Source organism: Python bivittatus, unplaced genomic scaffold, assembly GCF_059951505.1.
Source record: "Python bivittatus isolate LINGU-HERP-01145 unplaced genomic scaffold, Pbiv_v1 ctg000020_np1212, whole genome shotgun sequence".
Lineage (NCBI taxonomy): Eukaryota > Metazoa > Chordata > Lepidosauria > Squamata > Pythonidae > Python > Python bivittatus.
In genome coordinates this window covers 62,936,805-62,952,493 of record NW_028277030.1, presented here as the reverse complement: position 1 = coordinate 62,952,493, position 15,689 = coordinate 62,936,805, and the positions used below count along the sequence as shown (strand labels likewise).

At 36.2% G+C, this 15,689-nt stretch overlaps 1 protein-coding gene across 5 annotated transcripts in view; it reads left to right on the top strand.

Annotated features, from left to right (window-relative positions):
* The first annotated feature begins 212 nt into the window (after positions 1 to 212).
* Positions 213 to 15,689, top strand: part of GOPC (golgi associated PDZ and coiled-coil motif containing) — a 48,905-nt gene continuing 33,428 nt past the window's right edge. For 4 of the 5 annotated variants that reach the window (XR_015795980.1, XR_003085181.2, XM_088139905.1 and 1 more), the window contains exons 1-7: positions 213 to 690; positions 7,230 to 7,394; positions 8,445 to 8,468; positions 11,658 to 11,833; positions 14,022 to 14,187; positions 14,510 to 14,605; positions 15,075 to 15,239. Coding sequence is in view for 3 of the 5 variants with exons in the window: in XM_088139905.1 (XP_087996031.1) it covers positions 376 to 690; positions 7,230 to 7,394; positions 8,445 to 8,468; positions 11,658 to 11,833; positions 14,022 to 14,187; positions 14,510 to 14,605; positions 15,075 to 15,239 (1,107 nt within the window). In the remaining 2 variants the exon portion in view is untranslated. The remainder of the gene's footprint in view (positions 691 to 7,229; positions 7,395 to 8,444; positions 8,469 to 11,657; positions 11,834 to 14,021; positions 14,188 to 14,509; positions 14,606 to 15,074; positions 15,240 to 15,689) is intronic. The other variant, XM_088139899.1, reaches the window with a different exon arrangement.

Here is a 15,689-nt window from a genome sequence, read left to right as displayed (position 1 = left end):
CAGCCGCTTCGCCCGTGCGGTCCTCGAGTTGGGGCGGAAGAGGATCTCGCCCCCGCTCGACGAGTTGGGGGATCGGCCCTCTCGCCCTGGCAAGCTAGACTAAGTTGTGGCAGGCCGAAGAAGCCGACTGCCGATCTTCTGCAAGGGGTTTCTCCATCAGCCGGCCGGGTGACAGAGGCGCAGTCGTTTTCTTAGCGCATGCGCCTGGGGGAGCAAGTCGCTTTTTTCTGGCGCCGCCGTTCCTTCTCCGCCTGCTTCTCGAGGCAGGGCAACGCCGCCGCCGCCGCCGTGTCTCGTCAGCGCTGAGGGCGGGCGCGTCCCGCGGTGGTTGGGCGGTAGCGTGTGGGGCAGGAGCGGAACGCTACCCGCAGAGCGATGTCCGGCGTGGGGGTGGATTCTTGCGGGGGGTCGGGCTCCGGGGCCTGCGGCGGGGCGGCGGCGGCGGCGGCCTCCTCCGCCTGCTCCCCTGGTGGCGGCGGCGGCGGGCTGTCGATGTTCCGGTGGCTGGAGGTGCTGGAGAAGGAATTCGACAAGGCGTTCGTGGATGTGGACTTGCTGTTGGGCGAAATCGACCCAGACCAGGCGGACATCACTTACGAGGGGAGGCAGAAGATGACCAGTCTGAGCTCCTGCTTCGCGCAGCTCTGCCACAAGGCGCAAACGGTGTCCCAGATCAACCACAAACTTGAGGTGACTTTTTGAGGATTGAGGGGGAAAGCGCGTCCTGGCCGGTTCCCTGGGATGGAGGGGACGCAGAAAGAGCCTGTCCCCCTTTAGAGGAGATAGGAAGAAGCCAATCTTGACCACACCCCTCACTTTCTCATCTTCGAAATGGGAATACTTGCAGCTTATATTTGTTAAGTAGGTGGGGATGGAACGGAATGTTACACGTGTTAAACACATCTAAAATCTGCTCTGATTCGCCCAGCATGGTAATCCATGATGTGGTTGGTCATGCACTGTGATCACGTTTAAAGTGTTGACTTTGTGAAGCTGTTTTAGTGACAAAGGGTCAGTTGCTCTCTTTTTAGCCTACTCAAGCATGGGGTAATTGTAAGCATCAGATAAAAATCAGGATATTATCTTCTGGCCCAGTCTGTGGAACCTTTGTCATATACAAATAGTCATGATACTTTTGAGGGACTTGCTAAACTTAACGCCAGTCAGATATTTTAGGAGGTAATATGGTACAGTACTGAGAGAAGAGATAATACTGAAATCCTGCCTCTCTCTGTGTGTACTGTATGTAGATATCTTTGTGGAGAGTTGTAAATGTGGTGCTTGTATTGTGAAACTGACACTGTAGGAAGGCCTGCAACCAAGTGGTACAGTAAGTGCTTTTGCATGTAAAGATATCAGATTCTGTTAAAAAGCTCAGGTCATAGGGATTGGGAAAACATTCTCTACTTTAGGCTACTGGAGACTATTACTAATTTAAAATGCTGTGCAACATGAATCTGCTACAAGTAGAACTCCATATATTCTTTAAACTAAGTCCTGCCAAATTTAATTGGCTGTAGCAGAAGTTGGAGAAAGGAAGATAGAGATAAAATACCCATTTGAGGTCCCCAAGCCTAAGAGAGCACAAGCTTAAATCGACTACTAAGCAAAAACAACATTTATGTAGACAAATAGGCAGCAGAAGTATGGGGCTATCTAATGTACTGCATCAATTATGAAAAGCAGTAAAGAAAATGAGCTGAAAATCAGTTATTTTGTAGACATAAATACTAAATGGACAGAAACAATATATAAATATGTTGGTTTTTTTTAAAAGATACTGTAACGTAGCAAGATTTTTAATGTGACAATTTTCTGAATATACCTATCTCTTTTTCTTAAGTTCTTAAATTATATTGGAAACTCTGCTGTGGGTATATGAAATGTACAAATTGTGGATGAATGTAAGTCTAAATCATCTTTCTCTGTTTTCAGTTACAACAGAGAAATACTGTACTGAAATAACAGACATAATCTTGAACTATTTTAAGTATGAGTGGGTAGGTTAGATATTTCTTAGTTCTTTATTGACTTTGTGCCAAAGTGAAAAGTAACAGTCTCAAATAAGATGTCTTTCTCAGTTATAAATAGACATGCATTTGTTTTATTTTGTATGTTTTTTCCAACAACATGTACTATGTACAATAACAATCTTACTGCAGTAGTTTCATAGAGACTCTATAAGGAAGCCTAAACGTTTACAGTAATTGCAATATATTATATTTTATCAGGTCTGAAAGTGAAATGTTGAAGTGGTAAAATGCTATTTATTCACTAGAATACTGTAATTTTATAACTGTATAATCAGTTATTAAATCCATATTATAAGTACAATTATTGACAAAACAATAGTTACTGTCAAAAGGCAAAAAAAAATAAGAATACAGCGATAATAAGTAGTAGCAGGCATTGGTATCAACATGTTGGAGATAAAGTATCAGTTTCAGTATGATCATTCAGTGATAGTTGAAAAATTCTAATGTACAGTTGCAGAATTTCTCAGTGGCTCAGAAAATTTCACCTGGATAGAACTATGCCTAAAAGAAATGTTGGTAGATTTTTAGAATTATTTCTTCTGATAAAGCACTTTGGTTTTTTTCTAGGTACCTCTAGAGGAGAAACAAGATCAATTAGGACTAGGAAGACTTAGATGATGGCAAACTAAAATTAAGGGCTTAGTACTGGCTCAGAAGATAGTCTGTTCCTTCCCATTTCTTTCACTTATTTGAGCATTCTCATTCTAATCTTGTTACTGCAGTTTGTAAATTATAGTTTATTGCAGTGTTTCTTAAAGTGTGGTCTTAGGACCCCTAGACGTCCTCCAAGTCCCTCTCAGGGGTCTGCAAAATCAAAATTATTTTCCAGCCTAAGTTGAAAAATAATACAATATTAAAATCCCATCAAACAGTTGTGAGAAGTGGCAGCAAATGCATCAATTTTAATTTTTAATATGGTAAATATTGATAAATATAACCCATAGAGACAAAAGCTCCTTTGGGGTTCTTCATAATTTTTAAAAGAGGGAAGGGGTCCCAAGAGAAAAAAGTTTAAGAAACACCAGTTTATGGTGTTTATATATTGTGTGAACTCAGCTATGTGGTTCCACAACAATCTATGGTTAAGCAGACCTGTCTTACCATAATGAATCCAGCCATCATTTCAGAAAATGTGTTAAACATTTATCTCATTGGAAACTGATTCAAAAATGTAATGTTTCCAATTCCAAGAAAACTAGGAAAAATGTATACCTGATTGAGGTAGAAAACTCTGACAGTTTCATTGTTCACAAAAAAGTGCATTTCCTGACCAACAGGCCAAATGATACTGGTACAATTATTTTTCCCTATCATTTTGCTCATGCATTTTTCATTCAGAATCCACAGAAAAATGTTTTGCCAGTTTGCTAGCTTGGCTTTTAAAACCATTTCAGCTGCACACACTTGAGCATTGATTGCATATTTGGATCATCTGGAAAGGCCATAACATGGTAGTTTTTAAATTATCTTATGAGGCTAAAAGTTTCAGATGAAACAGCTTAAAAGATAGCTTTTCTACTATTTTCAGCATTTTCCTGGAGTTCATAAATAAGGGCATGGTTGATTGTACCTTTGTTTTGTATCAGGGCATTCTGCTCCCCCACACTGGGAAAGTATATGCTAGTATACACTATAAGGTTCTTTTTAACATGTAGTTAGGTAACTTGCTAGAAAAGTTAATAGCCATACTCCATAAAACTTGGGACCTTTTATACTGTATTTTCATTTAAAGGTCATAATTAAATCTTGTCAATCTTAGTTTTTTGTAATGAGGTATTATTTTTAAAATTGTCCTATATCTACTGCCCTCCAGTTTTATTAACGACTGATTATTGGATTATAAGTAAGATAAACATGCTCTCTGCTTTCTTCACCACAAGTGTTTGAAAAGTATTTCCTTAGCATTGTACTAAATTTAAGGAAATCTCCAGATGCTTTAATATCTTCACATTCTAATAATAGACATTTTATTTTCAGCTTCTGAAAAAAAAAAAACACCTTTCTTGCTATCACTGCAGATTTAATTTTCAGTGAGCTATCCCTTAGAACATTAATATTTTTCTTGGATCATAATCATAATTTATTAAACTTGTATGCTGTATGACTGGGCGGCTATAATGGACAGTGTCAGATCTTCAGACATAGAATTGTAAAAATATGAAAATCTTTGTCCTCAGAGATTATTATAGTTTCCTTCAATCAACATTTCCTTTACTTATGTTAGATAATCCCTTTAGCAGTTTTTCTGTTGGTGGGATGCCGAGAGTAACTGATATCTATCTATATTATCTAAGCATAAATTGATGGAGAATGTGGAAAGACATCAACCAGGAAAACACCTTTTTTGTCATAGCGCCCACTCTCTAAAGTACCCTTCCCCCTCCCTCCCCCCAGTAAAGCATGAACCAGGCTTATTTCACTTTAAATACATGTTGATAACATTTTTATTCACATTGGCATAAGAGTTCTAATGACAATAGTGCTTCATTACTCATGGCCCTTGTTTTCTATGCTTTTATATTTTAATTTTATATGTTTTTCTAAATATATAAAATATATATTAGTATTGTTCGCTGCCTGGAGATACATGGCATGATAGGCAGTATATGAATATTTTAACTAAATAAAAGTTATACCTTATAAAATATACTTTCCTCCTTTCTCTGAAAAATTTCTGCCTCGCTGTCTGGTTTTTTCATACTAATTGTGGTGTCAGTATTTTAAGACACCATCCTCAGATAGCTGCCTCTAATGTAATGGGGCTAGTTCCTAGAATTTCTAGCCATTCAGGTTAAACTGTGACCCTTTCAGATTGTCTTAGAGTTGAAAAATATTGAAGCATTTTACTCTTTCATTCTCTAGCACTTTTCATCATTATGGATCCGTAGCACCCCAGCTTTGAAATCCCTGACGTGTTAGAGCAAAAGATAGAAAAGGGAGCTGCTACTTCAAGTATAATCTTTTTGGTTCTACAGTATATTGTTGCTTGGGCATTTTTATTATTGTTTGCAGTCTGGAAAGGCAAAAGGGTTATGGTGGAATCTTTCAGTGTGACAGAAGCTTGTGAGTTAGGATAAAGAATTCAAAGCTAAATTATGTTTTAAACATTTTAATAATTGATTATGGCTATTCAAATGTTATTGCTACTGTTCACTTCTAGAAATGTGATAAATCAATAGCTTCAAATGTATTTCCCTATTGCTTATACCTAATTTGTGCATGGATAAAAACCAGAGCATATAGGTTTGTGTTCTAATTCAGGGTCTATTGGTCTAAGGAATTTTACATTGACTTTAAATTGTATATTAAGAGGTTTCAGCAGTGTATTAGTGTTGATGAGCACTAAATGTTTATAGTGAGTGCCAACCTCTTAATTTTTTTTAAACAATGAAACACTATTAAGTTTTCCTGGTTTTCTTTCATGGCATAAGCACTTCCAGAAACGCTACCCAGTAGCTCCCTGACAATCCATATGATTTTTTGTGTTGAAAGGTAGGATAAAATGAAATATAATTTTAAAATGAAAGATTACCTTTTCCTTGGTAATCTTCGTTCATTACAATGAAGATATGCATGTCTTTATAATGACTGGCAATCTTTTGTTTAGAGATCATCAGTCCTGTAGTCCTGTTAAAGAATTGAAAGAAAAATCTTCTCAGCATTTTGACATCCTGATAGCTAATTACAGTATAAATTTATGCAATATATTTATCCAAAGTTGCAACTATAACACAATTGTTATACAATCCTTCTGAGGCAGTTCTGTTTTACATTCTTACAACTTCAGAAGAGCAATCAACATTTAAAAAGTGATAATAAATTGTAGCATGTTGCCATTGTTTAGACTATGGTAGGCCTTAGTCTCTTTGGGGATGATAACTGTAAATATTTTGTTCAACATTCCCTGTGAACCTGAAATTAGTTTCCCCATTTATCCATTTCAGTTGTTACTAAAAAGTCAGAGTTAAAGTCGGTACACATACCTGCAATCTTAAAAAAAAAAAAAAAAAAAAAAGGCAGGGAAATGAGTATGGTATTAGAATCTGAAATGCCAATAAAAATAAATTATGTGAAAATATAAACTTGTATTGTAATCATAGAAAGAATAATATCAGACATATATTTTAAAAACAGTAAATCAATATCTATTCTGTTGAAATATAACCTATTTTGAAAAATGCTTAAGCTATGAACTTGATCATGTACTAATTTTGAACCTAATATCATTAGGTTCAAACACTGAAGTTTACTAGATGTACACCAAGATAATATAAAGGATTTAGTCAAGGACTTGGACGATGTACATTTTAAATAGAAAATAACTAAATTAAATCCCAAATTTGTTGCTGAAATAACCTATTGGCTTGAGAGGTTTTAGTAAAACTTACCATTTGCAGCCTTAGAATTCTATGTTCTAACTGTCAGAATATTGCCAAGACTTTTTAGAATTTAAACAGACATTCTTCTGCACTTGCAGTATAGTTCTGATTGATCAGTTCAAACACTCATATTACTATGTCTGCTTCTTATTCTAAAAATCTTTAGGGTATATTTAGTGTATACTCAGAAAATTAACCAGAAACAGTTGTCTTTTGACAAATGATAATCCTTGTCATAAAGATTTAGTTGTTAAAGTTTTATAAATGAACAAATGAAATAAATACAATAATGAAATCATCTTTTCCATTCAGAGTTTTGTAAATTATAACCGGTATTTCTAAATCAAGAAAATTAGCACACACTATTTATGATGAACTGACCAGTGTGGTGGTGTTATAATATAAAACAAGCAATCTGAGAAAAATATGCTAACTTGATCAATAAGTATATATTATGTGCTTATGCACAGTAATTTATACTAATGGTGCCTGAAGATTCATATGATAGCTGATCATGGAAATACTCAGTTTTAGAATAGAGTGAATTTAACACAACTTAAAAAATTATTCTAAAATGATACTGTTTTATTGCAAATCTGCCTTCTTGAGGAATCCCTTTTACACCTTAAGAAGTGAATTACCATCTGATATTCGTGTATTTGATCTGACTTTCGTGTATTTGAAAAAAAAAATGTTTAGGATAGTGATGATTTAGAAAAACTTGCAGGGGAGGTATTGTTTTAAGGATCAGATTTCTTTTCAATATTGTAGGTATTTAATGGTGTAGATTATTCAGTGCCATTGTGTGTTCCAGGCACAATTAGTGGATCTGAAATCAGAACTGACAGAAACTCGGGCTGAAAAAGCAGTATTAGAAAAAGAAGTGCATGACCAACTACTGCAACTCCATGCCATTCAGCTTCAGCTTCATGCAAAAACTGGCCAGAATGTTGACTCAGGGGCAATAAAGGCAAAATTGGTAAGTATTCTTATTAAAGAGAACAAGTATTCTTACATTAAAAAAAAAATCAAATTATTTTGTGTGTTACAGATTTTGGGGTTTACCTCTCTGTTCTAAGAAGTTCAGGGTGAAACACACGTGGTTTGTCTGCTTTACATTATTAAGAGACTTTTTTTTACATGTTTAGCTAGTTGCTTTAACAGCATAGCTTTCCACAGTGCAAATTAAATATGTAAAATGGGAAGCTTTATAATAATGCGATACTGCCAGGATATTATAATAGCTAGACAAAAGGCAACAGTGTTTTCTAACTCCACTATTTACTAGCTTGTACAGTAACATAAGCAATCCATGGAATGGAGATCTGAACAGCAGAGGAATTTCTGTTACCTTCCCTTATACACCTTTCTGTTCCTTAACTCAGCAACAATGTCAGTAACAAAAACTTTTCCCCCTCTTTGCCTCTAACCCGTTATTCTCAAATATTGTGCAGCCCAGTTAACAAGCATAGCATATTTGGCCCATTTTCCTAAAGGTTCTTGAAGAAGCAGTGCAGTTGTTGAGAGAACCCTAATAAAAGAAGGGAAAAGAGTTCTGCCTTTCTTGTTTCTGCTGCTATTTTTGTATGCAGAGAGTAAGTGAGCAAGAGATGGATGTGCCCATCTCTAATTATAATGGATAATATTTTTTGTATTTCTGCTGCAGTCCTAATTAATAGCATAAGAAATGTAAACCTAGAAAAAGACTACATTCTACATAAAGATTGTATAGGGTTGCTCTATTGTTGAAAATAATTTGTTGAGAATGATTCTTACAACTTTTATTTTGATGGATTGAGACTTTATTCTGGAAATGAGAGATGTAGATAGTAATTGTTTGGATAACTGTTTTGATACCACCTCATTATAACTGATGACAAACAGTGTGTTGAGTTCCACTGTGCCAGTTTTTCACCAGACTTTATATATGGCTAGATTGTAAGCTTTGGGCTACTGTAGTTTGATCTAACATAGTTTGATACTTCGGCCAATATTTCTAATTATGATACTTTTTTTCTCTCATCTTAAGTCTGCCTGTTCTTTGGAGGATATGGTAAGTTCATTTGCTGCCTTCATCTGTATTTAAATTCAAAACTGCACAGGAGTTTTATGCATATTTTGGCCCTGACATTTAATGGCAGTTAATCTCAAATACGTATTTTGCCTTTTCTGCAACTTCCTAGCCAACTATTTGTTGGTTCAATCATTCTTTTAGATTGGATGCTTTCTTCCATGCAACATGCCTGATTGTATTGCTGATGTTGATTGCTATGACTAATTTGAAGATTTTGAAGGGATTATTGAAGTTGAGTTGAAATTTGGTTAGTTATTAAACATTCAGTTAGGTCATCAGTGAGGAATCTAGCGTACTTACAATAACAACATGATGCACTTAGCGTCATAACAAAAAGTTTCTGTGACATGGTGTGTCATTCAAAAACGTGCAAAATACAGTGAACCTTAAAAGAGTAATTGAAGTGTGTTTAATATCTGCAATGCAGAAGTGTCATTTTTTTCTATTTGCTATTTGATGATGGTATTCTAGGTAATTTTTCTTCATAAAAACATTAGCTTCTTGACTAAACCTAATTACACAGTTGGACATGTGTGTGTATGTATATACTGCTTGTTGTTGAGAATCTCCAAAGTTGATATAAAAGATCAAGCTGAGATGTATTTTATTTTCTAGAAGTCAGATATTTATATACTTATAGATACTGGATTTATTATATGATAATTTAATGTAATTAGGACATTTAAAGTGCTTATGTTTTCCAAAACATACTTTTAAAAAAAAATTTATGTTACTTTAACACTCTGATTTCTTACTAAATCTTTGTTCCTCTTTTATATTGTGCTTTTAATGACTATTGCTTTGCTTTGCTTTGCTTTATTTTGGGACATGAAAATACATGATGATTGATTGAATGATGTATCATCAAGTCTTTTACTGACCGCACAAATAGACCTTCTCTAGGAATATTTGCCCCCAATCAGGCCCTTCAGGTCTTCTAATTGTATTCTCATCACCATTGTAGCTTAGTCCATTTACGTTGCTCCTGGCTGTCCTCTCTTTTTCCTTCCATGTCTTCTACCATTATAGTCTTCTCAGGAGAGCTAGGTCGTCACATAATGTGTCCAAAATATGATAATTGGAACCTGGTCATTTGTGTTTCAAGTGAGAACTCTGGATTGATTTGTTCTCTGATGTATTTGTTTGTTTTCTTGACTACTCACGGTATTCTCAGGAGTATTCTCCAACACCAAAGTTCAAAAGCATCAATATTCTTTATATCCTGCTCCTTCAAAGTCCAATTTTCCATAGAGTATCACAAGGAAAACCATTGCATGCACGATTCTCATCTTTATAGGTATAGTAGTGGCATGGCATCTGAATATTTTTTCTAAGGCCTTCATTGCTACCCTATCAAATCTTAGTTTGTGATGTTATTTCTTGAGTGCTGGTTCCTTTATTGTGGATAGTTGATTCTAAAAGATAGAAGCTATCCACCACTTCAGTATCTCACTCCTTTGCCAACCTGGATCCAGTGTTTCACCATGTTCTATCTGGACTGTGGCTTCCTGTCCTACATATAGATTTCTCATGAGGACTACAAGATGTTCTGGGATTCCCATTTTTCTAAGGACATTCCAGCCTTGACATGGTCAATACAATCAGTATTCACTGTAATCAGCGAAGCACATACTAACTTATTTGGCTTTTGCAATTGTCCACCGTGAAGTTGTCTCTTGTTCCTCAGCCTTTTCTAAAACCAGCGTGAACATCTGGCATCTCCCTTTCCACGGAGAGCTCTAATTTACATTGGATGATCTTAAGCATTATTTTACTAGCATGTGAAATTAAGGATACTGTACAATAGTTGGCAGGCTCTATTAAGTCTCCTTTCTTTGGTATTGATATGTAGACTGACTTCTTTCAATTTGTTGCCTGCTGTGTCATTCCCCAGATTTGCTGGCAGAGTTTGGTTAGAACCTTTACTGATTCTTCTTCTGTTGCTTGCCATATTTCTATAACAATTCAATCAATTCCTTTAGCTTTCTGACCTGGAAATGACTGGAAAGTTGGACTTCTTCTTCTTCTTCTAATAATAATAATTAATAATAATAATAATAATAATAATAATAATAATAATTTTATCCTGCTCTTCTTTTGCATCAGTGCTTGCAGCAGTAACTTGGATAGTTGTCATATTAAAGGGTTGTCTGCGAAATCTAATTGATATTATTTGGTCATTGACTGCATTGTACCTAAGTACTCTCTTTCCTATATTCATCCTGATTATGAAAGCAATGCTATTTCTTCTTCATTTTTCATGTCCTTTGTTTTTCAGGTTTTTTATATCATAAGTAAACAGTATGATCTTCTGACTGAAAGTGTCCAATTCCAATCCATTTTAATTCACTGATGCCTAAGATGTTAGTGTGTAGATCTTTCACTGTGTTGAGTTTCCTCATGTTCATGCTTCTTATGTTCCATGTTCCCAGTGTAATTCTGTCTTTGCAGCTTTGGATTTTCTTTTCCTGCATGGCAGTGTGAACAACTAGATGTCTGATGCCATCCATTGCTATATTATCAATCACTTTATATTGCCTACCATTTGGTTTTCTTGGTAAAATACAGGAGTTGGTACTATTGCTTTCTCCTGTGTGGTATAAAGTTATGCCTTTGCCATTGCCACTAAACTGATCACCAATCTCCAGCATCTTCTTGAATCTCTGCCACCCAGTGTAGGTGCCCACTTCCTTTAGTTGGGCAGCTAGAATGACCTTCATGCTTTGGCTGTCTGTGCTGTACTCCTAGCGACCTTCACTCATCCCTTTCAGGAACAATCCCTCCCCCCTCCATGATGAGATAGCATAACAGGATTTAAGGGGCACATGATTAAAATTTATAGCTATTTATTGTTGTAGTTTTTTCAGCCAAATTGTTTTCTGTTGTACAGAGATGTTGGCAGCTAGATTATTGAGTTCTTTGAGGAGGCTTGTATATTTTTGTTTTTAGCTGAAGGACCATTTTACTGTGCGACTGTTTGGTTTTTTTTGGTTTTTTTTAGGAAAGAGCTTTTGCTGTTAAAAGTGTAGCATCCAGTTGTGCATAGTTCAGTGTCATAGGTAATTTTCTGTAAAAAGATCCATTGATGTGTTAGCAACGTTCATATCTACAGAATGAGGCTATTAAATTTGTGATGAAAGTCATTAGGATCTTGTTTAACTTTTCCAGGAGAAAGAACTTGAAGCCAACAAGAAGGAAAAGGTGAAAGAAGCCCAACTTGAAGCTGAAGTGAAATTGCTCCGGAAGGAAAATGAGGCTCTTCGTCGACACATAGCTGTGCTTCAGGCAGAAGTATATGGAGCTAGACTTGCAGCCAAATACTTAGATAAAGAACTAGCTGGAAGGTATGTTTGACAAAAACAACACAACTAGGAGTTAAAGCACTGTTTTTGTATAGGTCCTGGAACTGGAGATATTTCATCTTTGATTCTGAGTGGAGTTGCAGTACCCCACTTAGATTCAGTCTGCAATTTGGGGTACTTTTGGACTCTCAGATCCTGCTTGAAAAGCAGGTAGCAGCTGTGACCAGAGGCTTTTGGACAATTTTGTATTGTGTCCTACAGGTAATCCTTGCTTAACAACCACAATTGGGACCATAATTTAGGTCACTAAGTGATGCAGTTGTTAAGCAAATCATCACGTGACCAGAACTGATTTTACGACCTTTTTTGCATTGGTCATTAAGTGAATCACTGCACTCATTAAGTGAATCACATGGTCATTAAGTGAATCATGTAGTTTCCCCATTGATTTTATTTGTCGGAAGCCAGCTGGGAAGGTCACAAATGGCAATCACGTGACCCTGGGATGTTCCAACTGTCGTAAGTGTGAGTTGGTTGCCAAGTGCCCAGATCATAATCATGTGACTGCGGGGGTGCTGCGATGGTCGTAACTTTGGGTACTGGTCGTAAGTCACTTTTTTAGCACTGTTGTAACTTCAAACAGTCGCTAAATGAATGGTCATTAAGCAGAGTCTACCTGTAATTGTGCCCATTCCTGGATTGGGGGTCCCTGCTCATAGTCACTCACACCTTAGTGACCTCCTGGTTGAATTATGCAACATGGTCTACATGGGGCTGCCTTTGAAGACCATCCAGAAGCTATAATTGATCTAGAATCCAGCAACGCAGGTAGTTACGGGCATTCTTTGTTAATACCTCTAACTCTGCAAGTTAACTGGTTTCTGAGTGCAATTCAAAGTTCTGGTTATTACCTATAAAGCCCTGTATAACATAGGCCTGAGTTTATTTATTATTTATTTATCCAATTTATACGGTTGCCCATCTATACAAGAAAGTCTGGGCGGTGAAGAAACAAAAACAAAGGATGATATTAAAATAAAAACTGCATTGAGGCTCAGTGAAATCACAAGCCATTAGACACATACAGGACTGTCTTTTCCTAATGGTATCTACGCATGCTGTAATAAGGAGGGCATGCTCCATGTCCTTTCTTTGCAACAATGTCATTTATGGGACCCAAGACGTGTGCTTTCTCTGTGGCAGCCCCTGCTCTTTGGAACAACCTCCCACCCAACATACAGTTGGCCCTGACTCTGCAAGCCTTTGGAAAGGCAGTTAAGACCTGGCTCTTTCCTGGTACCTGCTTGAGTCAGGATCAGCAGAGCTCCCATTTGGTGGGATATTTTAGCCTCTGATCACTATGTAATTGTTTTAATTGTTTTAGTTGTATGAGTTTGTTTTTCTCTTGTATTCTTTGTTTACTGGTTTTTGTGTGCCATCCAGAGTCATGTCTGAGTTGGGCAGCCATATAAATCCAAATAAATAAATAAATAAATAAATAACTCACTCACTCACTCACTCTCTCTTGCCATCAGCATATATGAGAATCAAATGAGGAATATGGAAGAATTTGCTATAAGAATCCCAGCTAGTATAATTATCGACTTCTTTTAAAAGTATCTGTGCTGGGAGAATATCAGGACATTATTGTAAGCTGTCCCTAAGAGAGCTGAGATATGTATGTACCATTCTGGCTGTAGAATAGTCCAGTTATCTTTTTTATTCTTTCCAATGAAATAAATGGAATATATTTATTTCCACTTATTTCCAATGAAATAAATGGAAATAAATTATATAAAGGAAGTCAGGATCATCTATCTCTCTAAGCTGTCTTTCAGCGCAAGCATATTGATTAGAGGTCCAAGTTTGATTTAGGAGAGAAAATGGCAAAAGAAAGAATAAGTTTGAAAATGAATTGAATCAGGCTGATGTCTGTGGAGAAAAACTTTCTAGAAAAAAAAAATCCCCCAGTACATCGCTTTGGGAGAAGCAGTTGGAAAACTACACAGAATGTTGCCAACTCCTTCATTCTAAGCCCTACTCTCTCCTCCCTGCTGCTCATGTGATTCAAACAAAAGCTATTGTTAATGCTGTCTATACTTTGCCTACCTTGTGTTTGCAGCTATAATTGTAGTAATATTAGTCACAAGATAATGTCTGAATATGATACTAAGAAGGGAAAAGGAAGAGTAGCTGAACATATATATCATATTTTATTTTCATTATGTAGGGTTCAACAAATTCAGTTGTTAGGTAGAGATATGAAAGGACCTGCCCATGACAAACTTTGGAACCAGCTAGAAGCTGAAATCCATCTGCACCGGCACAAAACTGTGATCAGGGCATGTCGGGGTCGAAATGATCTAAAACGACCCATGCAAGCACCCCCAGGGCATGTAAGTTGATTTTAGGTTTTGTTTACATATGGTTTGTATTTTGGTGATTCGTATTGACTATATCCATATATTTGATGCAATAAATTTGATAAGGCTTAGAACAGTTGCTATACATGAGAGTCTTAATTAGGCATCTCACTTTCACATTCTTAAGCGAAGACTTAATTAGAGCACTACTTATTAAATTCTTAAAAGTATCAATTCTGAACATATCTAAATAAAGCCAGACTAAGCAAGGAGATAGTGAATTGTTATTTGCTGTTTTATAATTATCCTGAAAGCCTACATAAACTTTTTCATATTGTTTTAACTCCTAAATTAGAATCCAGATTCTTTAAAGAAGAGTCAAGGTGTTGGTCCAATCAGAAAAGTTCTCTTGGTTAAAGAAGATCACGAAGGACTAGGCATTTCAATTACCGTAATATTTAAATTTATTTTCTTATTACTATTCCCAGAAATTATTTTTTTCTAAATTGTTTTCATGTTCTTTTGCATTTCTTTCATGTTATACTAGCCCATGTTATTTATCTAATGTTCCGTATTAATAATAATATTCTCATTAAAACCACCACAAGATTTCTAATTCACTATAAAACTATAAAGCTTTCCTAGTTGCATTATGCATTAAATACTGAGTAGCAAATATTTATTGCTGGTTGCACAGTCAGCCAGATGTTTAGACTGGATTTGGCATTTTTATCCACCTGTTGAGTCCTCCTCAAGGACCTGGGATAGGCATTATTATGGTTATTAATAAATATTATTATTAAATTAGTGTGTTTTGTTGAATAGATAGCAATATAAATTCAACATTTTTTTGAAACTTAATATGAAGAATTCTGATTTATGTGAAGAAATTTCTGACTTACTAAATATTGGTGTGATAGGGAGGAAAGGAGCATGGTGTTCCCATCTTAGTCTCTGAAATTCATCCGGGTCAGCCTGCGGATAGATGTGGAGGTCTGCATGTTGGAGATGCCATTCTGGCAGTTAATGGAGTTAATCTGAGAGATGCTAAACACAAAGAAGCTGTAACTATTCTTTCGCAACAGGTAATTTTGTATAAATACTATAATATTAATATACAAATATACACTATATCATATTTTTCCTATTCTTTTGGAATAGGGACACCAGAAGATTTGTTTTTAGTTTCAACATTTGAGTCATGCTTTACTATGTTTTCTGATTATGGAAAATGAGCATTGTCTATTATTAGACACATCTATGAAGTCAGAATTTCCAGGAACTCTGAGTTACTTTGACTAAGCCAGCATGTTGATGTATGGTTCTCCAATTGCAAAATTCTGTTACTATAGCTGTTACAATAAAGGTAGTGCTGACCTACATGGCATTGGTTTCTTAGTCTGGTCTACCTTGTAGGGCTGGCATCAATCTTTCAAGTCTGAATGTGCTTCCCCCTCCCTCCCTTTATCTTTGTGTGGACTAGGGAGGGGCTTGTCTGATATGTTTTCTCAAGTTACTTTCTCGGCCTGGGCGCA